This window comes from Linepithema humile, chromosome 4 (assembly GCF_040581485.1).
Source record: "Linepithema humile isolate Giens D197 chromosome 4, Lhum_UNIL_v1.0, whole genome shotgun sequence".
Classification (NCBI taxonomy): domain Eukaryota; kingdom Metazoa; phylum Arthropoda; class Insecta; order Hymenoptera; family Formicidae; genus Linepithema; species Linepithema humile.
This window is the reverse complement of record NC_090131.1, coordinates 29,291,461-29,319,331: the sequence shown is the minus strand read 5'-3', so window position 1 is coordinate 29,319,331 and position 27,871 is coordinate 29,291,461. Positions and strand designations below refer to the sequence as shown.

At 34.7% G+C, this 27,871-nt stretch overlaps 3 protein-coding genes across 7 annotated transcripts; 2 read left to right on the top strand and 1 right to left on the bottom strand.

Moving 5' to 3' along the window:
• The first annotated feature begins 26 nt into the window (after positions 1–26).
• Positions 27–16,299, top strand: LOC105673316 (Vesicular glutamate transporter). The gene is made up of 9 exons (XM_012368852.2): positions 27–177; positions 2,617–2,749; positions 2,954–3,174; positions 3,527–3,843; positions 4,202–4,376; positions 5,596–5,888; positions 6,832–7,212; positions 7,583–7,792; positions 7,947–16,299. The coding sequence occupies exons 2-9, from the start codon at positions 2,676–2,678 to the stop codon at positions 8,196–8,198; spliced, it is 1,923 nt and encodes a 640-aa protein (XP_012224275.1). The 5' UTR covers positions 27–177; positions 2,617–2,675; the 3' UTR covers positions 8,199–16,299.
• Positions 16,300–17,437: 1,138 nt separating this feature from the next.
• LOC105673320 (pancreatic lipase-related protein 2) lies at positions 17,438–22,365 on the top strand. Its single transcript, XM_067354220.1, has 7 exons — positions 17,438–17,828; positions 18,854–18,965; positions 19,298–19,446; positions 20,117–20,371; positions 20,533–20,724; positions 20,790–20,958; positions 21,187–22,365. Exons 1-7 carry the CDS (start codon positions 17,759–17,761, stop codon positions 21,299–21,301), a joined length of 1,062 nt encoding a protein of 353 aa, XP_067210321.1. The 5' UTR covers positions 17,438–17,758; the 3' UTR covers positions 21,302–22,365.
• LOC105673322 (uncharacterized) lies at positions 21,390–26,613 on the bottom strand. 5 transcript variants are annotated; one of them, XM_067354236.1, is made up of 6 exons: positions 26,127–26,613; positions 25,086–25,971; positions 24,895–24,961; positions 24,659–24,802; positions 24,056–24,469; positions 21,390–23,760 (listed from the first exon to the last, which is right to left on the bottom strand). In XM_067354236.1, exons 2-6 carry the CDS (start codon positions 25,178–25,180, stop codon positions 23,716–23,718), a joined length of 765 nt encoding a protein of 254 aa, XP_067210337.1. In that variant the 5' UTR covers positions 25,181–25,971; positions 26,127–26,613; the 3' UTR covers positions 21,390–23,715. The 5 variants fall into 5 exon arrangements, with proteins under 5 accessions (XP_067210337.1, XP_067210336.1, XP_012224281.1 ...); XM_067354235.1 differs by having other exon boundaries at positions 21,390–23,190; positions 23,706–23,760; positions 25,086–26,605; XM_012368858.2 differs by having other exon boundaries at positions 25,086–26,605.
• Positions 26,614–27,871: the final 1,258 nt, after the last annotated feature.

The window sequence follows — 27,871 nt, the reverse complement described above, 5'->3', positions numbered from 1 at the left end:
TTGCCGCGCCAGATGCGCTGACGCTGTGACCAGAAATCAACTGGGTGGCCGCCACCGCCACCGCCGCTGCCGCCGCCGTCGTCGTCGACGTCAGGCGACGTCGACGACGTTCTCCGTCGCGTACTCCGCGCTACCATCACCCACTCCGCTCGTAACTGTATCTGGACTTAATTATTGGTGAGTCCCGCGAGTCTTCTTAATTGTCGTTTATCCCTCGGTTTTTGCCGCTCGACAGCGCATTAAGCATGGAAAGTCGCGAATTACGTTTCTATCTTTGCTCGCGAGCAAAAATCGGAAGCGATCCCGTATGTGTCTTTCCCGTATGTGAGGTGGAAGAAAGTTTAGGTATCCATCGAATTGTGATAGAGGATTTTGAGATTTCTGTACGAGAGTGCCAGGTCGTGGATAGTCGAATTCGTTCGATTTCGAAAGTGGCTTGATGACGTAAAGATTTTCGCTTAAACACATTTTTTTTCATTTATTTTCCATCTACAATTGTTCGGCATTAACTCCCAAGTTTTGTGAAGAATACTGTGATTTTGAAATCAAATTGAATAGAGAAAAGCGACGAATCGGGTCTTTCCGTTATCCGATTGTTCATTTTTCACTAACATCATGATCGAAAGATTTCTCTCGATGTGTTCCTTTCATCTGGGAATTTTTTTCTCTTAAAAACTCAGCGCGAGTGATAAGTATAGTGAAGTGATGATCTTGTTCGTGTAATTTCAAATTTTCAATAATTTCAGGAAAACGTTTAATTTTGGTTTAATTTTGGTTTTGCGATGTGAAAAGCGCGAGATTAGAGAGTCCGCTGACGTCAATTGCCATTAATTGTGATCTTGTATGAAATTTGTGCGATAATTTGTCTGATTGCGCGAGTGTTAACGTTATTGATGCTTTTTATAGTCGTAATGAATTAATTTTAACTTGGATTGAGAGGAGCGCCCCCCTTCCCCCCCCCCCCCTCCTTTACTACCCCCGAGGCAGCAGGCTGTTTCAGCGCTCGTTTACGCCATTCTTACGGCGATTAGTTCTAAATCGAGTCTCTGATGTACTTGTGTTAATTAAAATTCCGTTTGAATGTCACAACAGATTTTACTTCTATTAGAGCTCTTCATTGTCTATTTATTTAGAGCGAGCTTTAGCCTTAAACTTAATATGCCATTTCAGATATTTGATTACTTTCTTGTTTTATGTAAAAATCGTGTGCGGAGAGTATTAATCACATCGTGACTGCCACTTCTGCCATCTCTACATCTGTGACCTAGTTGTTGTCGAAGAAACGATATTTCGATTTTTTTCTTCTTCAAGAGTAGATATGTGCGCATATCTTTGAATATCAATTCGCTTATTGCACCTTTACGATTGATTGTTACTGCCGAGAAATACGAGATGCGAGGTCAGAGCGCGAGGGAGTTTGCCGCTTGTCGAACATGGCTTAATGTCCGTCATAAGTTGAGTCAGCATGTCCCATGCTCATCATTTCCACCCTAATTCGTTAACACGTACTGTGCATTTTGTGCCTTTTGTCTGTGTCACGTGCCATTTTAATATCCGAGAGCCATTGTCCTGCGATGCGCCCTTTACAATCGGCGCGCAGCACTCCCGTAACGATTTTTGCAGGTCACACTGTCGCTGCAACGATGACGATTATGATACCCGACAAGGCCATCGCGATCATAAATTGGAAGATGCGAAACGACGTGTGGCTTCCGGAATAATACTAAATTTCAAAAATAAAAAAAAAAAAAAAGACTCTGAGAGAGAACGTGTATCAAAGTTAAACATGAAAGGAAAAATTGCGTAATAATATTGGTTACAAGTAAAATTTTATTCAAATAGCAGTTTAAATATTTCTCCCTATTTCAATAAAGAGAAGCGAGAGTTTTATTCGCACGAACAACGTCGCAAAAAGCACGAGAAGTGCTTCTTTGTACAATAACATTTACCGTACAGTGTTATGTATTTGCAGTTTACAAAGATTTTATTCTAGATTATCTCTCTTATCAATTTCTTCCAGCGAGATCACTAAGCTCTATATTTCGTATACTTTCCTTCAACAATTCACGTCTTTATTAAGTGTAGATTTAATTACGATTTTGATAATTTAACGGAGATAATTTTACCGAGAACGAGCCGCGACGAGCTTTGAGAAAAATATGATCACGGTGTACGGCGCGTGGAACGTTTCTTCTCACAGTTTTCTACCCTCCAAAGATGCTCCCTCGAGAGTTCGGAGATTAGGGGTGGAGAGACTGCCACTCCAAATAAACACTCCTACTCCCGGGTTCCCCCGTGCCGATTCCGTAGAGATACTCTATATAGATATAGCGGACCTTTAGACCCGCGGATAGACGGTACGGCAGCAAAAGCGCCAGCTATTTCACAGATATTGGAAATGCCGAATTTCTTTAATAAAATTTGCAATTTTTCAGCACTATTTTGAAAAATACCTTCAAATTTGCCAGTTTGCTCTCGCTATTTGAATAATTTCCTAATTTACTGATGCATATACAATTCGTTTTGCTCTCTTATAAAGTTACATAACAGACATGTTTATTGAACAATGTATAAAACTACGTGCGGCTTTTACAAATGTTGTATTCCATATTGCAGGGGCTGCCAATTAACATCGCGATTGTACGAAATCACCAAGCAACCCCAATAATTGGAAAATGTCCGGATTCGCAGCGGCGGGTCTCGTAGCCTTCGATTCCTTCAAGACGAAAGCATCGCAGAAATTATCCGGGTAACATATTGCGTATATTTGTAGTATTTTCAACAAATTTAATCAATTATTACTGTAATTCAACACTTTAGTAATTATCTTGTTTTATAAATTATCTTATTTGTTCTCAATTTATGTATATATATCTATGTAGCTTTTTATTAAAATTATCTCTTGAATAGAAAATTAATTTTTGTGAGCATTGTGTATATGATCTCTCTGTAGATTCAAAAGAAATACGACCGGTTATGAGGAATTCGAAGGCTCGCGCGAGGGTAGCAAGGAGAATAGAGGATTCGAGGATGAGAGAGGATACAGCAGACAGGCCTCTCTCGAATCGCTCCCGGAGCCGCAGAGACCACCCTTGCGACACATCGATACTTATTGCATGCCGGAATGTCCGTGCCTTTCGAAGAGGTACACCATCGCGACGCTAGCTTGCGTAGGTAAGAACGCAAACAATGCGATAGAAAGTAATTTTGTTTCAAGAATAGAATGAACTCTAATCTCGTATTTTCACTCGTTTAATGAGTTAAGTCACCAAAGTTTTCATATATCACAATAAGAGTTTGCAAAGTTGCTACAAAACACTCTCTTGTTTCTTAGACGCTTGTCGTACGCTTTTGATAAAATATATTTTGAACCTCACTTTTTGCAATAGCTAAAAATCACAAAAATAAAATATGAACGACTGATTTGCAATAATTTTGCGCGAAATAGAAGAAATTGCATTTTTTTTACGTCTGCAAAGAAAAGTGAGTCCGAAAAATTATTATGTTACTTGATGATTACTTTTAGGATTTATTATTTCGTTCGGCATGAGGTGTAACATGGGCATGGCCAAGTTGGTAATGAAAAACACCACGGAGGGCGAGAACAATACCGTTAAGTTCAATTGGACAGTCGGCATGGAAAGCGCTCTCGATTCGTCATTCTTTTGGGGTTATCTCGTGACGCAAGTGCCCGGTGGCTTCGTCGCATCGTTATATCCCGCGAACAGGATATTTGGCACGGCTATTGCAATATCTTCCTTCTTAAATCTGCTGGTACCCGGTGCGTTGAAAGTGGATCCTATCGTCGACATGGGCGTGCAAGTGATGAAAGGACTGGTTGAGGTAAGTTTGATTAAATTGCGTGTAAAAATATCTTTCTATAAAAAATTTGTTTTATATATTGTAAATGAGTCTCTCAGTGATCTCATATATTTAACTGATCAAAGATAGATTTTTAATATTAGTTAACATTGAAATTAGTTTTAATTAAAGTTTTATCCTTTTGTATTAAATTAATCGAATTGAATAAATTAAAAGAATTAATCGACAAAGTGAAGAGAGACTAATTTTTTAAACGTCCTTTCACTTTTTGATTTATTTTCGTGACTCTCTCTTTCATCAGCGTTTATCAATAATCATATTCTTTTTATATTATAATTATACTTTCTATCGCGATTATAAATTTACTCTTTTTATACAGGGTGTCACATATCCGGCATGCCATGGCATTTGGAAATACTGGGCACCTCCTCTGGAGAGATCGCGTTTGGCCACGTTAGCGTTTTGTGGATCGTACGCCGCGATGGTGATAGGTATGCCGCTTTCCGGATATTTGAGCGCTTGGTTTGGTTGGACGGCATCGTTTTACTTCTACGGTAAGGATCTCTTTAATCTCTTTTAATTCTGTCTAAATATTTCCAACCAATTTCGCCAATCATTAAATACCGCTCATTAACAATGTATGAGTCACATGTTTGAACATTAACCCTTAGTCCCGACGGTTCTTTTCGGCACCTTTAATCCCGACTCATGGGTCGTTTGCGTCTTTGCGTTATTTGGATCAGTAAAAGCGCTTTAAAAAATCTGAAAAAATTCATGGAGCTTCTTTCAACCTTCAACTTGAAGTCCCAATCATAATATTTTGATAAAAATTATTTTTTTATATAGTTTGTTATTAAGAAATGGAGGTACCTACAGCACTTTGAAATTTCGCTTGGGTCGAAAACGACCCATGAGTCGGGAAGAAAGTCATATAAATTTTATGGAATTTTTCATTACTTATTTGCATAAAACTTTGACACAATTCTCTGATTATTTAATTAAATAGATGATTGCTTACCTCAAAGTTGCTCCGCTGACGCTTGATATCTTTCCTCCTTTTCTGAGTACGAGAATACAAATTCACTCGTAAAAATTCGGTTAAAATTATCGCGTGATATTTTGCACAGCACTTCCGGTGCATACTTTGTTAGGACAAACATCGCACACGAAACCACGATACGTTCGACATTTTGAAAGAATGAAAGCAGGGAGATCGAAACGATTGATAATTAATTTTCACGCGCTAGTCGTCGCGGCTATGCTACGCTTAAACTACTTCAGTACGCCTTCTATCTCTTTTCATTCCAAAAATATGCAATTGCGCTTTGCGGCATTCAAAGCATTTTAATATCTTTTATTGTAATTTGCAAATGTAAAATTAAAATAGAGAGCATCAAATAGCCACTGAGTGGAGAATCCGAATCGTTGAAAGCGAAAGCTAATTAACAGGACAAGCTCTTAATTAATAGTTGCTTATAGAAAATAATATTATCTCATCGCAATAATGAAGAATTATCAGGTCGACTCATCATGGGATTGTTTTCGACGCCGTAATTCTGCGTGCTCTGTATCCCCCTCCCCCCCTTCTCTTTCTCTCATACAGTTTCTTTTACGTTATGTATCGACTCGAAACTCTTAATATGATATGAAATATTTTACGATTACAAGATACTGCTTTGGTTCGATATTTTAATTTCAATTTTCTACTCGTCGAATTTCAGCAGATTTATGTGACACAATTAAACAAATGCAATTTTTAACAATGACTTGCAGGCGTCTGCGGTTTGATTTGGTACTGCTTTTGGTTGTGGCTGGCCTTCGAAAAGCCGTCGAAGCATCCCTGTATTTCGGCTCGCGAACTACGTTATATCGAAGATTCGCTCGGTCAAGGACAAGTACAAGCACCTGTGCCCACATTGTCGACGACTCCTTGGCGGAAATTTCTCACCTCGATGCCCGTCTATGCTATCATCGTCGCTAATTTTTGCAGATCATGGAATTTTTATCTGCTGGTGCTCTTCCAGCCACGTTTCATGCACGAGTCCTTCGGCATGCCGCTCGTCGAGGTAAAAATAAGTAATGATATAATCTTTAAAAAAAGACACGCTTGTCGGAACATTATTACACACGCGCGAAACAGTATTATTTCCATGTACTTTTATAAAAAATGTGTGCGTAAAAAACTGGCTTCAACTAACAATGAAAAATTGTACACATAAAAATTAACGAATTCTTCCGTTCAATGCAAAATATATTAAAAATTAAATTAATCATGATATTAATCTTTTGTTGTTTATTAATGCAATCGAATATTATGTAACTGACACGTACAGTTAAATATTGCACAATATTAATATTAAAGTAAAATAATTTTCACTCAGCGGTAAATTTTTTTCCATTAAATATTAAGAAAATAGCGCATCTCTTCGTCTCGAGCGACGTCATTCGAGCGACGTCATTCTGACGACGTCCCACTATTTGATCTAAACAGGACCTCCTTTTATCTCACTATTGGCGATGTGAACAAAATGAAGCGTCTTTGGCCACTCGAATTGACGACGTCCCACGTCTCGCGATTTAATCTAAACAGAACCTCCTTCGACCCCACTTTTCGCTTATTAGAAGAAAATGAAGCGCCTCGAACCACTCCAATTGCAGCGCCCCACCTTTGGCGCAGTATCCTCGCGTGTGAATCGTCGTTTGATCTAAACAAAACCCTTCTTCTTCTACTGTGCTATAGCGGTGTCAACAAAATGCCTTTCGGACCACTTCGGTTGCAGTACCCCCACCTTTCGCGCAGTACTCTTTCGCGTGATTGGACGAATTACAATGAGTTTCTGAACGTAATCATATGAGTTTTTGACAGTTCCGATTCTGCATTCCTTTATTTAACAACTTAACTCTTGCGACAAATTACTTGAGTCATTCCGTATATACTTTTATACAATAATGTTTTATAATTAATTTTGTAGATATATTTACAAATTATTGTTTGAAATACGTAAACAGACCGGAGTCATCGGGTCGCTTCCGCACTTGTTGATGACGATGATCGTGCCGTGCGGCGGTTTGCTGGCAGACCATCTTCGTAAACGCGGCATCATGACGACGACGAACGTGCGGAAAGTCTTCAATTGCGGTGGTTTTGGTATGGAAGCGCTTTTCTTCTTGGTGGTAGCTCAGGCAACGACGTCGAAGAACGGAACCGCGGCTACTGTCGCGCTCGCGATTGGCGTCGCGTGCAGTGGCTTTGCCATTTCTGGTTTCAATGTCAATCATCTGGATATTGCGCCCAGATACGCCAGTATTTTGATGGGGATGTCCAACGGGATTGGCACCATCGCTGGACTTTTGGTCCCTTTCTTCGTGGATAATATTACGGAAAAGAAGGTACGACGACACTGGAAAAAAGTCTGATTGATTTCGACGTAAAAAGATTCCGATTGAATTATTAACCTTTATAAAAAAAAAAAAAACTTTGAACGCAAATTAAAAAATGGATTTATTAACTTATAAAAATTGTCTTGATGCTTTAACGACACATTTTAAAAATTGAGGCATTTTGTGATCGTTTTTGGAAAAGTTTTATAAAAAGCCATATGATTTTAAAAAAACCGTTGGAAAATGTGTAAAATTTATGTACTGTTTTAAAAATAAGATTTTATTAATATCTTATTAAAATATAAAGTATTTTTCACAAATAAACAAAAATTCTATAACCGCGAACATGAATTAATAAGGAAGAAACAATTCTGTGTAGGATCCACACAGTTGGCGGAACGTTTTCATCATAGCAGCATGTGTTCACATTTTTGGAGTGACATTCTACGGTATTTTCTGCTCCGGCGAATTGCAGCCCTGGGCTGATCCCACCCTGGAAGAACAGAAGTCTTGGAATCCTATGGACGAGTTCGGTCAAACGAAACCGCCCGTTCCACCTCCACCGAAAACCATGCAATCCGATTTCATAGTAAGTTTATTGCAGATCTTTGCTCAAACGTGTTGCTCGCGTATCCTTTCCTAATTTCACTTATTTATATTAAAAAGAAAAATTAGCACTTTACCATGATGCAACGATTTAGGAAGAAAAATCTTAAAGTGGAAAAAAATGATCATCTTTTCAGAAACAACCGTCCCGAGAGGGAAGCGTCACCGATGACTGGAATGCCTACGAACAGCCGGCGCCCGAAAACCAGCTGTATGCACGGCAGGACAACAAAGGTCCTGTGATAAACTACGGTTCGACGGAGGCCAACAGCAACAATCCATTCCATTCGACGAATCCGTTTGCCAGCGACGTTAGCGCGACTCTCGTGCAACCGCCGGCTACAGACGATTACGCGCATGACGTCATGCACAATCAGCAGTGGAACTGAGAATGGTCGACCTCCGGATAGAGAAAACGGATGCGAAAGAAAGCTGACTGCTTCCCCGAGATCGTACGTCATTCATATTTGTTGTTCGTATCATTAGCTATCAATACGCCGCGTTCCTCAGACATGTCACATCTTCGTTAGCCAAAACACATGCAATGGAATTTGCGAAGTTCATAGTACAAAGTGCGGATGACTTTCTCTACCTTGAGAGAAAGAAGTCATTAAAAAGGTTTTAGTTTTCTCATTGAGAAAAATGGAGTGGTAGATTTAATTTAATTGGAAATATTACGTAACGACATATTGTTTTAATTTTTTGTGTATCGATTAGTAAAAGATAACAAGTCTCGTCACAATGTTATGGATTTATGACAATTTTAGAAAACTCTGAAATATTTTATACGCATTATAATTAGAGTCCGACCGAAACCACTTTTTTTAGTTTTGGCCGAAATTGAAAACGAATATTTGGTTTTTACTTTATTTCGACCGAAACCGAAACCGAAACCGAAATTTTTGGAGGAGTTTTATAAAAAGCCATATGATTTTTAAAAAACCGTTGGAAAATGTGTAAAATTTATGTACTGTTTTAAAAATAAGATTTTATTAATATCTTTATTAAAATATAAAGTATTTTTCACAAATAAAATGCAATATTACAAAATAAAAAATAATATATTATAAAGAAGGAAGAGATCGCGCCGGTTCGCGGCCGACCAATCGGCGCCGACCGGCGCGTTGTAACTTGTTTAAGTTTCGGCTTACTCATCGAAATTTTTTCTTAATTTCGGCCGAAACCTTGATTTTTGGCCGAAACTGGCCGTAACAGAAACCGAAACCGAAATTTCGGTCGGACTCTAATTATAATACAGTAAATCAGAAATCTTATATTAATTGTTCAATGAATCCAATCGCGACATGTCTGAGGATCGTACGTGAATAAAACTTCGTATATTAATCATGATTTAAAATTCTACGAATCAACATAAAAACCATTGAATATTAGGATTTCTATGTTTCACGTTAAAGATTTTTGGCAAATTGAAAGGACGGAAGAAAATTTTTATTGAGTGTAATACCTAAGAGTGCAGAGAATGGTGCTGTGAATCGCCGCGTTAGTAACTCGAATAGCGCAAGGGATTATCTCGCTGCATCGTGACAGTAGTTTAGCGAGATCTATCAATAGATGAAGCGTTATTTATTTACCTTATCAGAGATACATACGCTCACATGATATTCTTTATTGCAATCACGAGAATAAGTGACTCGGTTGCAGTTGTGCCGAAAAAATAAGCCGAAAGCTTTCGATATGTCGATTAGGCTTTCGGCTCATGTCAAACTTTTTTATTGATTATAGATCGCCTCGCATCAGCGACTAGGTCGGGATAAATCCCAAAGCGACAATAATTGAAAGTGCTGTGCAGACAATAATTTTCTCCGCAGACAATAATTAACAGCGAGGTTTAAAAACGTAGCAGTCGCGAGAGATCTTGGCGCGCGCGGCATAGCTCGATCGCTGTGACTTTTGGGTATTTCCAATTTTCCGCGACTTATCGTTAGTCACTTATTCGCAAAATAATAAAAAAACATAGCAATAAAGAAAGAAGCTTATACAAATATTATATTATCGATATTGAATGAACGATGAATCGTTTGTCGAAATTAAAATTTAAATATACGCAAAGACCCGCGGCATCTTTACGTACATTCAGAGATAATCAAATTAAATTCGCTCGAACAATGACAATAATATCCATACAACGTGAATATTTGAAAAATACGAGGTGTGTCAGAAGAATAATAAAACTAAATTTTTTTTCTAAACAACTGCAGAAATAAAATTGCATCGAGCGCCTTCAAATTCAAATTAGCGAATTGAAACTAGCATAGAAATTAGAATGGAGATATAGTTCTCAGCTCGGCACAGTTTTGTTTTTGCAGTGTTGCTAGTTCTTGAAAAAAAAAAATTATTAGTTTTATTAGTTTTCAAACATATCTCGATTATTGAATAATTTAATTATTTATCTATTAAATATCTAAATTGCATGGATACCGCTTAATTTTTTTATATGGTTTACGTTGAATTGCGAGCGTTGAATAAAATCGGAAAAGAATTATTATTGCATTAAAATATGTACTTTTTCAATTATTATATTGTTCTATTTTTAAAATATTGGCCTGTGCGTGACAGATCGCAACAGCAATCGACTTTAAGTGACATCCTCTATAAATGACAATAATTGCAATATTAATGAAAGTTCAGAGAAATCTGAACAACATTAGAGATATATCAGAAAAATACCTATGAAGATATTTATGTTGTATGGATGGCGCGTAAAATTAGTCAATATAAAAAGCACGGAGAAACGAAAAGTAGACCGCGACTATGAATTAATTTCTTATTAATACTTATCGGAAGCAAAGAACGCAATTTATTTAGAAGATAGCAAAAGGAAAGAAACGACAATAAATCGGTGCATTTGCGTTCACGTATGAAATCAAAAATTCTTATGTGAGTTTTTTTAATAACTCTAAAGCAGAAGCTTTTAATAACTCTAAAAGCAAGTTCAAAAACGCTCGTCAGTCTCACTTGAAACGTATGAAAGTATTTGCAAGAAAGCAAAAAAACAAAATGGAAGTACGAAATGAAAGTAAATTATACATTTTATCTGTATGTATTTCATATAAACATACATACATATATATGCTTATATCTCCCTGGCATCCACAAAATTAGTCAATTTATGCGAGACTTTTTTAAAGATACAAATATACCGATATAATTCGTGTAAAATACGTGTGTATCGACATATATAGATATCGGTATTAGTATCGTCTCGCGTTCTCATCGACAAATAAGATTATATACACATATGTCATGTGTTGTGCGTTATTATATTGTATGTTAATATAAATATAAATAATATATATATATTTAAAGTATACAATATATAGTTAGTATGCAGCCATAATACGATATATTTATACATAGGGTGTCCCTAAGTAATCCCTAAATAATAAATAATAAAGTAACCATCTATTTTGCAAAATAAGATGAAATGCAGAAAAGTGCTCTGATTATAAAAGTGGGCCTTTTTTGCGGAATGTCGTGTAATAGATGTTTACTTTTGGGATACCGTGTATATTGGTTACGTTATGGCTTCTACTGAATATTAATAATAATGCGTGTGATGATACATTTGAGAATGCGCGATTAGAAAGAGATGCTGTTTATTCGTTGCGAGATGTTAGAACATAAAAGGCGCGCTTCGAAGTATTAATTTACTCAAAAACAATTCTTCTCACACTGTATATGACAATAATACTTAAACTAAAGCCTGATGCACGTGTTATGACGGAGCACCAAATTTATATTTTAACTGTTCGTTTAGCTGTGCAATTTTATTATATTAACGTTTACGCATGTTATAGGATATTTAAAAGTTTAGTACGTTTAGTGAACAATTTCAACATTTTTTTCGCCAAGAACCCAAATTTATTTTTCCATACACAAACATACATACATAATTATTATATATAAAATAGAAATTACAATGAATGTTGAGATATCAATTTAAAAAGAATAGATATTGGCGTGTTAATATTAAAATTTTAACAAACTTTAATTTTCTCTCGCAAGTAGAATTTTATTCCAATCGTTTTAATAAAGATCAAATTTCTAGTTGAAAAATTATTTTAAATCAATTTTGATTGAGTGAAAATTTGGATAGAAAAAAAAACTGTTTCAGTTTTGGACAGGAAACATCACTCTGTTCACCGCATGCGTTTATTGCCATAGAACCACACACGTACACAATGACAATAGTATCACTCGTGACATAAATGACAATGCAGAATGGATAATAACGAGTCACGATTAGAACGCTTGCATTAATAATACGACGAGATGCCGCAACGCGCATTTTTTTTCAGCCACTGTATTTTTATCGAACGCCACGCTTTAAAAAAGACGCAACGATGGTAGAAAGTCGGAAATACTTACGACACACTTGAAATTAATGATATGCACGCTATAACTGTTATCTAACCACTGTATACCATCTGTGTCATTGTTGCACCAAGAGAAACGATTTGCTGGCAGGCTAACGCTCGAAAAAGAACAGATCTCTAACCGGGATGGCAATAACAAAATGCCTGAAAATGGAAAAAAATTTGTCGTATTATTTTTAAGCGTTTATACATATTTTCTGTCTTTCACGCTTCTTTTTGCACATCTTTTTATTTCTCGCGTTTCGTTTCGAATGTTTTTATTTTCTACTGCTTTAATCGCGACTTGTCCTGCATACGAAAAATAACGCATTACATTAAGCGTATCTATCTATACATATATTCATTGTATCAAAGTAGTGACTGGCCTAACGTTATCCACAACTTTATTTGCTAAACCAACAAACAAATTTCTATACTCGAGATATTTATAAAATATAATGATTACGAAAAGAAGACTTAGGATAAGTTCTAATGCTGTCGAACAATAATATTGATATACATATATACGTATAGCTTCAGTACGTGACAATAAATAAATAAATGGAGTAACGGGGTGGGCCGATAGTAGGAATAGATGCGAGTTCTAATTTACGCAGAGAAAATTCGAATGTATGTGTTTTACAAACGATTGTTGTCATTCCGCAAGATCGTTGCTTTTATTAGATAAATTAGTATAATTTTATTTTCGGCGCACCTTGTATCGCTTTATGACGATTAATTTTATACAGGACGATCGATTATAATCTGTAAATGGATTTATCTCTGAAAGTATAGCAAAGAAAAAAGTGGCACTAAAATCTAGCATAGAGTACTACTTGACCTTAAAATTTTCGAAATGCATCCTCCATCCTTGAAAACACATGCAGTGTCTGAACTCAATTTGATCCCCTTTATATGTCACTTTTTTTTTGTTTGCCATACTGTCAGAGAGAAATCTATTTCTAGATTATAATAAGTCGCCGTGTATATATGTAAACGAGATTACAGATTCGTATATTGGCTTTTCGCGAGTTTTCATGGCTAAAAGCAAGGGAGAGCATATCTCTCTCTCTGACTGCAGGAATATCTTTTTATTTTTACACATCGGCGTGAAAATGAGAGATCCTAAAATTGTGTTTACTGTTAAAGTACTTTTGAGCGCTCTTTGCACAAGGTAGAAGCGGGAAGCATTACAAGAATGTGATGAAAATATACGAGTCTCATCTAAGATCGTATTCATATTTTCCTGTTGGAATGTTTCCATATATTTTTGTGAAGAATATTCGCATCAGAGTATTTTACTGTTCCACGAAAGAAGATGCAAAAAAGAGAAACGAGAAGCGAATTAGCCGTGTCATATAGAGAAAACTGTAATAAGAAGACATTCGTGGAGTGAGTAAAAATGATGCGCATTGAGTTGCGAAGATACACCGAAGATATATTGTAAATTTCAATATCATATCTTTCTTCGATTTAGAGTAGTAAGAATAATGTATAATTTGTTAAGAATTTTGCATTCTAACGACGATTCAATCCTCCTTCGTGATTTTTAATATTATATTAAATATTTTCATGAGCTGAACGATGAATATAACACACAGAAACTGTATAGGATGTCCTATTTCAAATAAGAATTTTAAATATTTCGATAGAACAACGAAAGGAGTTGGATTAAAAAATTATTCAAAATAATTCCATAAATGTTTTAATTTTTTTCTCAGAAAGTTTTTAATAAAAAAAGGACAGTAACATACTATTTTGAAAATATCTCAATGCAAGAATCTCTAATAAAATTTTGAAATTTTTATTTAAAAAAGTACAGAGTAACTTTGGCACACAATCTTCGAAAGATCAATCAAAGATCAAATTGATATTATCTTTTTTTTTTTTCAGTTTTTAAATGTATTACAATTCTGGACGGAATCGAATTCCGAGATATTTCAGATTCTTATTAAAAATGAAGCACTTTGCATATTTTAGTATCGACCGTTTAGATGAAATCATTTACAAAAATAATTTTACCACCGAATCAATTCAAACACAAAGCTTTACAACTTAAGCGTTTAATAAGCACAAGAAGAAGATACTTATATGTGGAGGAGGGCACAAGCATATTCGACAGTTGACGGTATTGACCACCTCTCTATACTCATATATTTGCGTTCGCGCTTACACACACACACACACACACACACACAAAACTTCTCCATGTATGTATATATTCCACGTAATATGTACAATGCTGCATACATACCGGAATTTATAGTTCATCGTTATGTCTACATTCTCCGGCATGTAATGAAATAATACTAATTTACATATTTTGATTAAAACTTATGAAAGTATCAATTATTATATCGACAATAACAATGAAGGAATGAAAGTAATACGTTATAAGTACAATAAATGGGTAAAGACTTTTTAGAGATATACATATTGTATTGAATTAAAAACGACGCGAAATTCTCTCGAGGAATTCGTACACTATATACATATACTATAAAAATTACAATAATCAAATGTCAATAATGATATATTTGTCTTTTGACTTCGGTTTTACTTGAACGTGTAGTTAGTCGAATTTATTTCGTATGTTATTAGAGACGTTTACGATAAATATTTTATTGCTCTTAGGACAGAGAATTTCACGCCGAGAATGCGAAAAGTATTAATCAATAAGATTACACTCTAAGCTTTTGATGGTTTGATATTATCTATTGAGTGTAGAGCTCTAGGCGAATTTTCTTGTTGTTGCTCGTTATTCCGTTTGCGGAATTTAGAGAATTTTCTTTTATAGTTACTTAACGTGCTGTTTGATCTAACAAGAGAGATCCGAGGTGATCTCTGTTTTTGTGTCACGCGAAATGTTTCAGAGGAACAGCTCTCTCGACACGTTACCGCAATTGCATTGTGTAATGCAATTGTTACAATTGAATGAAACGAATAATGCGTTACGAATAATTGTTTCGTGTAATCGTTTAACTGCAAATGTACGATACGATGTATGCATCTTATGCGTCAACGAGAGCGACATTTGCGGTGCGTTTCCGACGGCTGATGTAAGATTTCTTTTCGCAAAGTATTTTTGATTCGTGTAGAAGAACGATTGTCTTTCGTGTTATTCCGCCGTTACTTTTCAGTATGTCTCGCTGGTTGAGAAATACTGCGTTAAGGCGTTGCAGACAATAAGTGCAATGTTAGCTATACATACATATACGGATTTGTTAAGAATATTAATACAATTAAGATTGCGCGTGAATCTTCAAGGAATCCGCTCTTCCGCGTTATACAAGCACGAGTTTGGCGTCAATAATAGCGCGCGCACGACCATGATTCATGTCCTCGTGTTCAGAACTACTCTGCGACAGGGCGCGACCCCCGTAAACACGAATTAAAATTAAGGAAAATTTAATAGACTCCTGGCACTTCTAAGTGTGCCGTTAGAAAGCAGCGACGACCTAATTGAGCCTCAATTAATTTTAATCGATGTTTATGGGAGCGGTACACAATAGACAGCACCGTAAAGTTCGATGTTTAGAAATGAATTCATGTTGTAAACGTCGCATTCTTCTTTAATGGGAATTTTCTCATCGCGAGAAAGGAAGAGATCAATTCGTGTGAAGTGAAATCGGTTCTATTAACGATTGTCATCTATCATTTACACAGCTAGCTATCGTTACAATCTATAGCGTGTTACAAGAATAATTATACATTCGGGAAATATATAATATATATAATTCAGATGTTTCTCAAATGATCTCTTTGGATCTTCCAAATGTTTTTTAACGATCCTCGATTGGAATGGAATGAAGACGGTCTGCTCACACAAAAATGCACACACACATAAACATGCACAGCCACACATACACGATGTGAACACAAGATAAATATATTTTGACCGTTTGTATTAGCAGGTCTGCTCTATACTGTACGTGTAGTCGCATATTAGAAGTTATTGTTACACGCCGGTTGCAATCTGGTTTGTTACTGATTATCGTAACAATAATTATTATGTAAAATATGTATGTAATACTGTAATTTTCAGTGTATCATGTAATTAAAACGAGAGATACCGGCGGCTATTGACAATAAATTGTAAACCAATCTTTTCAAACTTTTTGTTTCTTCTAAGTCTTTCGGGTAAATTCGTGCTTTAGAATAGCACGAGCAATAAATGCAGTGATTATTGCGAGATTTGCAATTTATTCCGTACTTATCGGTGTATCAGCTAGCTATAAAATTGACACACAAGTTGATAAAAAAAACACATTGATAAAAAAAAACGAATGGAATCGCGTGAGAACGCGAAAAAAAAAACTGACACTTTTATTGGAATTCACTGACAATGATTTAGTTTTGCTTAGCCTTGAAACAGATATTGAGCGCGACGCCCTTGTTCGCATTTATTGCTATCGTATCGCTTATTAACTGTTGCGTTATCACATTACATATGATTAGACATAAAGAAGCACCTCTGCATAATATATGTCGTATTGTTGGTAATATCTGTTTAACATAAAGTACGCGCAAGACATTTTTTCTTCAACAAGACGGATATGAAAGCAAGTGCAATTGAATACATACGAGATCTCTTACAATTTCTCATAAGCATGACAGTAATTTGTGCACAGGACAATTGTTAAAAGTATGCTTCTCACATTGCATAAAGCATTGTTTATGGCAGCGTATCATTTTGTGATGTACAGAGAGTATTTCCGCGAGATATCCGCGTATATGATAATTAATACGCATATGACAATTAACTCTCTAATAATATCCCGTAAGATTAACCCATTACGCGTGCGCGGAAGCATGTTTTTACGTGATTTCCTAATACGCATATAATTATAGATACTCTGAAGCGCTGACTATCATGTAAATGCAAAATCGTATTTTTAACAAAGTGGTGCTTCAATTTTAGAAGAATACGATAAAATTTTTATATATTTTAAGGTTTAATATTAATTTTACATTTAATCTTTCTCTAATATTTGTGATTGCTGATTGAACTAAATTGCTCGCAAAGTCTTCAATTAAGAATCATGATTTTTCCACAGTACACAATTCTGTTCAGAGAAGATATAAAAAAATATAGAATAAAAAAAAATTTTTTCAAAGTTTTAAAATCATATTTCTGCAAAATTTTCATTTTTTAAATTCGTTTTTAAATTGCCGAAATCTTGTCATAAAACATGCACGCCCCAAACGTGTGGCACGCTTGCGTATACCGCGTATGCTTGGTCGTCGTCGCGTGCAATCACATATCGAGCGCAGTGTACATTTCAGCGTGCATCCAATACTGCCGAAGACAAGCGGGAGAAAGAAAGAAGCGACGAGAGAATGGTACGGAGAAGTAAAGCGCCGGTGTTACTGTCGCCGCTACCGCCGCCGCCGTCGCCGAATGTGCGTCGTTACTTTCTAAATTCCCCCCCGTGTGGTTGATATATATCCCCCCGGATGACTTTGCATTTTGCAATCGTACGCACCGCGGCGGGAAATCGCATCCGAGGGGATTTTTCACGCGTCGCGTGCGCTTGGATGTTATATCACAAACGACGAGATCACCGCGGGAGATGGCGATCAGTGTCGAGAGATACCTCGCTCTCCTCGTACTCTACATCTCGCTGTTGCTGCTGCAATTCCGTAAGTACTGATCACTTGACATTCGCGACACCGAATTCTTCTTCCCTTCTTTGTTTTTTCTCGTAAAAACAAATTCAATTTCCTTCTTACGCTCTTTTTTTTTTTTCGAACCGGATTTGATTCTCGGGTTAATTCAAAATTCGAGCGTTGCTGCTTGTCCGCGATCGATTTGCCATTGTGTTTTATATTAGTGATTGTTATTAATTTTTATATTATATATATATATATTATATATATTATATATATATATTATATATATATTATATATATTTTATATTAGTGATTGTTATTAATTTTTTAACATACACATTTTAAAATAAATAAAAAAAATTAACACGTAAACATTTCACATTTATAATATAATCTCACTTTCTTCGAGAATAAAAACGTGTATTGTAACATTCGAACTTTTACTTTTAAATGAATCAGGAAATGAGAAATCTTTTCCGCAGTTTAGTAATCACATTGTTTATCATTTTGAGTAAAAGAAAACGCTTTCTACACTTATTGGCTTTGAAAAAAAGAAACAGGAACAAAATTATAGGATAATAATGTCTATTTACGAAAAACTTTTACTCTCAGTGAACTACTTTACTGAATCGTAAATAAATTCAGTAGCTTACAGAACAAATTGTCCGCCTTGCTATCTTGTCACAAATTGCTTTAACCGATTATTCTGTAACAATTGCATTCGACACGCATTTACCACTTATAGTTATCTCGCTTTGATTCTGCGTGAAGAAAGAATTTCAAATTGGAAAAATAAAAGTTCAAGGATAAAAGTAAGAGAGAGTAAAATCCTGTTTTCAGAGCTATAATCTATTTATAGCACCAGTAATAAGTTCAAGATCGTCAACCTTCACCTGATTTCGCATAATGGTTCAATAATTTCTAGCGCATATAATCCTTATTATTGTGTTTGATCAACTAACCGACCATAAGCTGAATATAAATGTGATACGATGACACTGCCCGTCCTTCAAAAATGAAAGGACAATTAAAACCGATTTGTGACAAACTTTTAGATCATGCAACAGCTCAAAACAAGACTCTCAAGGATCTCTTCAACAGCACATCTTGCGCCAAGCCGCCTTACATCTGTCCGCATCCGCAGATAGAATTCTATTTGTATACTAGGTATGTTTTCCTTTTTTGTCTTTATACCGGTTTTTTTTCTTCTCAATCTTCTTTCGAGTATTAATCTTTCTTAAAATATTAAAAGTGAAAAGTGTTTTTGCATTCGAAAAAATCCCGGAAACGATCAACATTGCCACTTTCAATTTCAAGATCACGATCACTTTATTATGTACTGAAAGTGGCCTCCTTTCGAAACTTCACCTTTCTCCGACATCTATAGTGCCGTCGAATGCTCTCACTATCGTCTATATTTACGTAGCAAATGCGCGCGGCGAACAAGCTTGTTGTACAAATGCGTGCTACAGATATCTCTCATCTGTCGCGATTTTCAGAGAAACGCAAAAAGATCCTCTGTTATTGGACGTCCGGGATTTCAATTCTCTCCAGTATTCCCAATTCAATAAGATTCATCCGACAAAAATTATTATTCACGGCTTCGGCGGTGGACGAAACTTAGTGCCCAGTACGGATTTGCGAGATGGTAAGATTAGACGTTTTTTAAATTTTTGTACGCTTAAACTAGTTTGCAAGAAAGACTTCACTTATTGCTAATATTAAAGAGACGTGCATTATCGTCTATTAGTTTATCCGATAACTTCGTAATTTTGTAGAAAAAGGTTAAAGTAAGCCATGAACAAGGACATAAAATAAAAAATACACATTTTTGCTAAATTTTTATTTTAACAAAGTGTATTTCTTAGCCTTTATTACAGCTTTACAGATTCTAAACATTCTTCTTAATTCATTAGTGTTTTTAATCCAACGTTCTTTTATTCACTCAAGATATTCCAAAGAGTTGGTTTTTATTATATTGAATCAACATAAATTTACGTTTATTCAAGTGTATCCTAAAGATTTATATTATATACTTATTTAATTTTCTCTTTTCTATTTTCAGAAACATTTCTTTAAAATTTAAAATAAATTTTTAAATAATTCTGAAGTAAAATATCACAGATTTTTCGCTAATGAAGTTTCTTTTTTTTCAGAATCTACTTAGATTCTCATTATTTTTGCAACACAAATGTCAGAATATTTTTGCTACACTGCGAAATTAATCATTCAACGCACTCGACTTAATTAGAAACGCTAAAGAGTATTGAAACATAGCCGTTCAGCCAAAATAGCAATACCACCTCGTTCGATTTCAGCGTATTTCACGCGAGGCGATTACAATATTATAATCGTGGATTACGGTTCGTTGGTACGCGAGCCCTGTCTCTCGCAGATTTATTGGGGCCCGGACTTTTGCTCTCAATGCATCGCACAGTTGGTCAAGTACCTGAGGGATCATCCTCGCGGCACGAGAGTGGAGAACATACACGTGCTCGGATACAGCGTCGGCGCGCACATAGCCGGACTCATCGCGAATTACTTGCCCAATGACAAACTCGGAAGAATTACGGGTAATTACTCGTATGCAGCCGATCGCTGTCTCGCAATTTATTCCCCGAAATAATCATAAATTTATTCGCAAATTTTTGCTCCCCCCGCATATCAATAAACGAATATTAATAATCCGTCGTAAAACCGACACATGGTCCGATTGACCGCTCGTGCGTTACAGGCCTCGATCCGACGATATTTTTCTACATGAACGGCAACCGCTCGATGGATTTAGACGAATCGGATGCCCATTTTGTGGACGTGATCCATACAGGCGCCGGGATTTTGGGGCAATGGGGGCCGAACGGCCACGCGGACTTTTATGTAAACGGTGGCTCGAGTCAACCCGGATGCGCCACTTCTTCTATACTTCGTAAGTGATTGGAAAAGTTATTGGAGGAAAGGATTATGGCGAAAATTGAGAAATTTTGTTCACAGAAACGCTTTCGTGCGATCACACAAAGGTGACGCCGTATTACATAGAGTCAATCACGACAAAAAAGGGATTTTGGGCGGCGCCGTGCGCAAATCTGTTTTCTTACCTGATCGGATGGTGCAATCCAAAGAGAGAGGATCACATACTGATGGGGGAGGACACCCCTCATACGTAAGTGAATTTTACATGAATTTTGCATATTTGCTGGCCTGCAAAGTTAGATACGTTTGTTGTTATTAACAAAAAAAAGGTAGTGTTTTATCCAGTTTCGAAAAGTGCGTAATGCATTAAAATTCTGAGAAAATAAAAAAATAACGATTGCGCGAATTGATTGCGTGAAAAGTGACGGAAAACCATTCTTCTCTTCAATATTCATTCTTGTACGTGAAAAATTGACAGAGCACGCGGCATCTTCTATCTGTCAACAAACGCACACAAACCGTACGCCCGAGGACTGCCCGTAAAAAGCCAGCGTCGGACAAATCGGAAGCAATCGTCCTCCCGCCAGTATTAAGTCTGTTAAAGCAACTGATCAACATAATTATAGAATAGCATGTACATGATTTAGTCATTTTAAGCTACATAGTATTACATATGGTAAGTTCTGTTTTTTTTTTTTTTTTTTTTTTCTTTACACTGTTACGTCACTTTGTATATTTAATCGTTATAAATATTGTCTATATACTCCTTTTTATTTTATTTTTATCCAATATGCGTCAGGTTGACTATTTTATGAAAAGCAGAAACTACAAAAAAAATATCGTAATCTGCTCGGCGACTGATGTATAGTAAATGTTCTGCTTAACACATAACATCTTTATACTTTTCTATTCCTCTCTTATATTTTATCGCAGGAGTTTTATACATGTTATTTATTTTGAGCCGAGCGCACGCATGTTTATAAGACGGCTCTTGATATATTCAGAAAAATCGATGTGTAATTATTCAATCACATCCTAAGGCAATAAAGTGTCATGTCATCAGAAGGAGAACACAAATGGGGTCAAGTTACATCAATGTGAAGCTTCTAGCATTGTGCAACAACGAAAGCAAAACAAGACGTTTATGTTATTAAAATTTATACTGCTACTACGTGAACAGGAGATTAATTTATTTCGCCAAACGCTACAATATCATTGTAAATAGTAAAATTAAAAATATGTTCTATGCCATTTTTATTAATCGCGATCGATTTTTGATTAATGGAATATCAGCAATTTTGCGTGATGCAACCTAATATGTATTGTCATTGAATATTTCATTGATTTTTGTAAATTGTAATATAAGTATTTTAAATTTATAATGCGAAAGCAGAAATATTTATAATTTGTAAAGAGAGATTTATGCAATACAGACATCTATCGAAGGATTGTAGTTGCTTTATTTAGCCCATGGCACCTGCTTGTCGTCATCGTGCCAATAATAAGTATCGGCACACTTGCAAGAATATCAAGCCAGATTTATGTTAATAACAATATTTACATAATTATTACGATATAGTAGTAATTTGCGGTACACACTGCCGCATTAAACTTTGGTATTATTCATAACATATAATAAAATGATTATACGTACATACGTATGTCTTTTAATACTCTCGAAAGTGCCTCGGTAACTTTCCTCTTTCCTTTCTCTTTTTTTTAACTCTTTACAAGTTTATACAATAAAAAATCGTGGATAACGCAAATTTATTTAAAAATGTGATTTTTAAACATTATGCTTTGAATAAAATTCGAGGTCAAGATCTCGATATTTGATGAATTAAAATACGCTCGATTGCGTTCGATTACTTCCTTGCTTGAAGCATTCAACTTATTATGTTAATATCTTAGTTTAACGCAAATATGATCGTGCATTGCGATGTCACTTTTAACATTTTTTACAGCCGTGAGAGAAAGTAACTTTTATCGGCAAGACTTGCGATTATTTCGCAAGATGTTTTGAATTGTGTTGAATCATCATTCGATTGCTTTTGCGAAACGAAATCTAGACAGGTATATAAACGCAATACCGTTTGATGACGTTGCCAATTACATATCGAGGATCTTATTTCCGGATTAAACTACAGCTTTGCAAATGCTCATCGTGTGGTTCCGCTTTATGTACATTTGTGCCTTCGTGCGTGCTACGTGTTGTCATTCGAATTAGCATACATGTGTATGAACGGATTTAACGCTACGCATATCAATTATTTAACGGAGCTTTGCCTCTCCCTCCTTCCTCCTCTCACTTTCCTCCTTTATTCTTGATTAACATAAGGTCTGTTTTTTATAGCTGAACTAGTGCAGCCAGTACAAACCTATAATAACATGAGATCTTCGCTGTAGCATAGTTTTGCGCATTCGAATGTGAGTGATGCGCGCACATTTGTCTTTGATCATTTTGTTGTCAGCTTTTTGTCAGCTAAAATGATTATATCGTTGATTAAATCATCAGTGTATTAATTCTAAATATTTCTTTGAAAAAATACATTAAATTTAGAAAATAGCAAATTTACACTTTATTATATTATTTATTTCTATACATGTATTTTGCACAAAATATAACATCTCAAGCGAAATTTTTCTTTCATAAGTGATTAGCTAAATTGTTCTTATATTTTTTTTGTATAAATACATTAGAAAAAAAAATTATTAAAATTGAACACTTTGTGATCTTATATTTACACAAGAAAAGTAACGAATAATACAAAAGACATTTATATTATAAGTATTAATTAATAAATTATTTATCTTCCAAAACAAACAACAAAATATATATATTAATTTATAGGAATAATACATTAACAAATAACAACATCAAATCTTTTTCTGTTTTAGAAATGTTGTGTAAATAAAAAAAATATATAGAATATGTAATGAATATATATATTTTATAAATATGTAAAGAAGTTGTTGCCAATTTGATCGTCCACTTACTTTATTGCATTTACTTTGTTATATCTAGAATTGTATCCCTGTTTCTAGATCCAACCTGAATATATAAAAATCAAATACATATCAAAGATGTAAATACAAACAAGAAATAACGTTACACTTACACTTAATAATTAATTCAATTAAATATAATATATTAGGTTAAAATTACATCAGAAAAATAGTTATTTTTAAGAGTTTTTTGAGAATTAATTGAACAAATTAGTTTGAACAAAAAAAATATTATAAAATACTGCTGACAGATAAAAAATTAATTACTCCAAAGTTATTGCGATGCATATCAAATTTTAGTTAGTTTAGCAAGAACTCATAATACATGGCAGAGAACGTACCTCGGTAATGCGCTCTAACAATTGCTTCAAGAGATTGCATTTACAATAGATATTCTGCATCTGATTTCTTTCTAGTTTATTCAATTTTACGACTGCCGCGTTGTTAGATAAAAATAGTCTTAATCTTTTACAATAATCCATCAATTTTAAACCGAGTGACGAGCGATTCCTGATGAACGTGATGTATACATTTTGAATTTGCATAATTAGCGACTCTATTTTTATTAGCATAATTTTGCAATACAATTGCTTGTCGACGATATAATCGTTGATGGAATTAAGGATATCATCAAAAAGAACGGCGTCAAAAGGATCATTAATATTCTCACCGATATCCACGTCGCTAAATATTTCATCACTGTGTTCATCGCTGTTTATGTTTTCATCAAATATGGATAAGAATTGAATTTTTAACTATGTGCAACACAAAATGCATGATGTTATTATAAAATCACTCAAACCAATAAAACAATAAAGAACTTAGAAATAATCTTCGAATTCAAAGATCCAAAATTCATAATTTTATAGAGAAATAATTGCTTACAATTTTTTATTTTAATTTTACTTTCGCTTGCACAACAGACTTTAACTGCTTCAACTCACCCTTGAATAAATGTCTAAAGCTTTTAACATAATCGCAAATATCATTTGGCTTTCCTGATTACGCTCGTCCAAACCATTCGCCAGATTCAAATATTTCTTGCCTTGGTTCAGAAAATCTTCCAAATTCTTTACTCGATCTGACGACTAACGAGAACGCATGGGAAAAAATTTTCAGGAATGTTTTTTAAAACTTTTTTAATTCACAATGTTATTGTATTGTTTGCAAGAATACTTACGTAAAGCTTCTCACCGTCTACAATTTTATCAATTAGGCACGGTTTTATCTTCTGGAGCAGCAATATGCTTAAATAAAATGTACAACAAAAATTTAGAAACATAGAATTATTACATATTCTGTCGCAAATTATAGATTCTCCAAACAATTGACTTTTCATGACTTTTTATGACACACACATTTAATACAAACCTTTGCAAATTGGAATAAACTTCGTGTGCTTGTTTTATCACATCCTCTATCGTGTGACAGTAGCATGCTACGCATATTCCTTCGTTTGACGTCATGTTTATGACTATGTGTACTTGTATGACTATGTATACTTTTACATCTAAAGAAATATAGAAGAAACAACTTTTTTTATTTGCGTACGACTTAATTGGCTGATAGAGAAATAGCTGTTCACGAACTATCAGCAAAGCACGAGAGAAGACTGGAAAATAAACTATAACAATGGAACAATTTCTTCGGAAATTATCGAATCATCATGAATGTATCAAATTTCGATGTTTACTCAAGAGAGAAAGAAGAAAAGAGAGAAAAAGCGGGAGAGAGAGAGAGAGAGAGAGAGAGAGAGAGAGAGAGAGAGAGAGAGAGAGAGAGAGAGAGAGAGAGAGAGAGAGAGAGAGAGAGAGAGAGAGAGAGAGAGAGAGAGAGAGAGAGAGAGAGAGAGAGAGAGAGACAGTTGTGTTTATCTGCTGGAAAATCATAAACGGCATTTGGTGGGAAAAATAACGACTATTCTTTTTTTTAAATCGCAAATACTAATTTGCGATTTAATTATTATGTATTATTTAATATAATTTTAATAAGAATTTTAATAAAAATAAATAGATAATTATCTGCTTTATTTAGTCACCAAAATTGTTTGTGTTAATACACACATGTGGACGTAAGATTAAAATAATTAGCAGAATGATAAAGTGCTATAAAAAAGTTATTATACGTGACTTAATTAAGAGTATTAAATTGTTTTAACAATGATATCGATTAGGTAGCGTTTGCTTACACCAATGAGTCCACCACATTTTCATACACTTCATTTAATTCCTGCGCTTTAATGCCTTCCGCAATTAATCTATAAAAACGTTTAGAAAATAATTAAAACGCTTCTATCGCATTTATGATTATCAAATTAATTTTTCTACCGCCGCTACTAATTATGAAAAGAACGATATAATAACAATAATTAAGTGCCGCTAAACGGAAAGATCAATCAGTTTAATTAAGAACCGTTTTAATCTTAATCTGAAGGGAACAAACTTGTTGTATAATTGTTTGACGATTTTCATCAATCCTCGCGCTTGGGTAACGTTGAAGAGCGTTAAATCCGAAATGGAACTCTGCAGAAATTTCATTATATCCCGGCTAATCTGCTCGGCCCGCGATTTCGAGATGTTCATCAGTGCTACATCTCCACCATTATCTGGATCGTCGTGTTTCTCATGATAAGTCTGCTGCTGCTGAAACTCAAGCGCGGATAAGGATAAATTCCCTCGCGTCCAATCTCTATCTGGTGCACAGTGCTTTGCGAGTATTGTGTAAAGCATAGATAGAGGAATGCTAAATGAAAAAGGAAGTGTGTTCTCGGAGGAGAGAAACGAGTGCAGTGGCAAACGAGCGTCTGACCAACGGACGAGACGATCAGGATTGAATCTTCGCGTCCAGAATCTTTGATCGAGAGTTTTTATCTTCGTCAGAAGATAAAAAGAACGTCAGCGAGAAACTTCTTTAGTTTTGCTGTATTAATAAATTTTTTCCACTAAAAAAATAGTACGTTTTGAACGTGTCTCGTTTTTATTTAAGCGTTATCATATTTCATTGACAAATACTCTTTAATAATAATTAGTAAAAGTTTGTAATCGAATTTGATATTGTGCCTATTAAACGGTATATTTAGTCTATTCTTAAATTGTATAAACATATTTTAATATTGCATATTTAATAATTATTAGTCACGACTTAATGACATAAATTAAAATAATTAAATCTTATGAATGAGTAGTGATTTAACGATGAGTGAACGCCGCATGATTTTTAACTGTATCGTTACGAGGAAAATCGGCGATAATAACTATTAGAGTGTGGAAAATCGTGAGATTTTACAGTTTTATTTTAATCGACTGGTTCAAGATTCTTTATTTTTTTGACAACATAAAAATAAATTAATAAAGATTTATAGCTTAAGCAGCGCGACACTAGTTACACGTAGTTTGCCTCAATGCATCCTGAGAAAGTTGGAATCACATGGGACCCATTGAGCAGAAGAGCTCATTGTAAAATCTCAAGAACTTCCGCACTTTAGTAACGCTATGCAATATAATTTTTATAACATCTGATATTTTTAATGCTTTCTAGATATATTTTACGCTGAATTTAAAAATGTAAAATAAATTGGATATCTAAAATTGAAGAAAAGTAAGCAATTTAAAGAGCATTCGTAAGAGAACTATAATGTATGTATAAGAATATATACTTATAGAAAATATATAACTTTCCTGTATTGGATATAATTATGCAAAGCAGAAAAAAATTATATAAAAAAATTTAAATTTATTAATTATATTTATTATGTATGTCTCTATTAATTATAAAATATAGATTTTTAAGTTTTAATAATTAAAATAATTTAACTGTCTCACGTAGACTAACAAATTAATTTAAAAAAAAAAAATTATAATTTCGCACTAACATCCCGCGACGGCTCTCTATGCCTTTCTATTATATTAATTGATTGTTATCATTTGAGCCTTTCCTTTATATGTGAAATAATTTTATTGTTAATTAATCAAGGAAAGAATTTTTCAGATTAATTTGTTAAATTTAGAGATGTCTGTGGCATTTGAAAACCGCAATCAATATTTCCAATTTCCAACATTACACTTCCGTTGTTTTTCGAAAATAAATGACGATAATTTGTTTGAATTTTCGCAATTGTCCATTTTTAAATAAGAATTAGAAAGATCTCTTGGAATTGG

What these genes read in the sequence shown, in the direction of transcription:
- LOC105673316 (XM_012368852.2), top strand. Translation starts at nt 2,676, where the DNA reads ATGTCCGGATTCGCAGCGGCGGGTCTCGTAGCCTTCGATTCCTTCAAG. An exon ending in TCGGCATGCCGCTCGTCGAG is followed by an intron (nt 5,889 to 6,831) that starts GTAAAAATAAGT and finishes ATACGTAAACAG; the next exon opens with ACCGGAGTCATCGGGTCGCT. An exon ending in CCATGCAATCCGATTTCATA is followed by an intron (nt 7,793 to 7,946) that starts GTAAGTTTATTG and finishes TCATCTTTTCAG; the next exon opens with AAACAACCGTCCCGAGAGGG.
- LOC105673320 (XM_067354220.1), top strand. Translation starts at nt 17,759, where the DNA reads ATGGCGATCAGTGTCGAGAGATACCTCGCTCTCCTCGTACTCTACATC. An exon ending in CAAACTCGGAAGAATTACGG is followed by an intron (nt 20,372 to 20,532) that starts GTAATTACTCGT and finishes CGTGCGTTACAG; the next exon opens with GCCTCGATCCGACGATATTT. An exon ending in GGGGAGGACACCCCTCATAC is followed by an intron (nt 20,959 to 21,186) that starts GTAAGTGAATTT and finishes AAAAATTGACAG; the next exon opens with AGCACGCGGCATCTTCTATC.
- LOC105673322 (XM_067354236.1), bottom strand. Translation starts at nt 25,180, where the DNA reads ATGACGTCAAACGAAGGAATATGCGTAGCATGCTACTGTCACACGATA. An exon ending in GTTTATTCCAATTTGCAAAG is followed by an intron (nt 24,962 to 25,085) that starts GTTTGTATTAAA and finishes ATTTTATTTAAG; the next exon opens with CATATTGCTGCTCCAGAAGA. An exon ending in CTTTAGACATTTATTCAAGG is followed by an intron (nt 24,470 to 24,658) that starts GTGAGTTGAAGC and finishes TGTTGCACATAG; the next exon opens with TTAAAAATTCAATTCTTATC.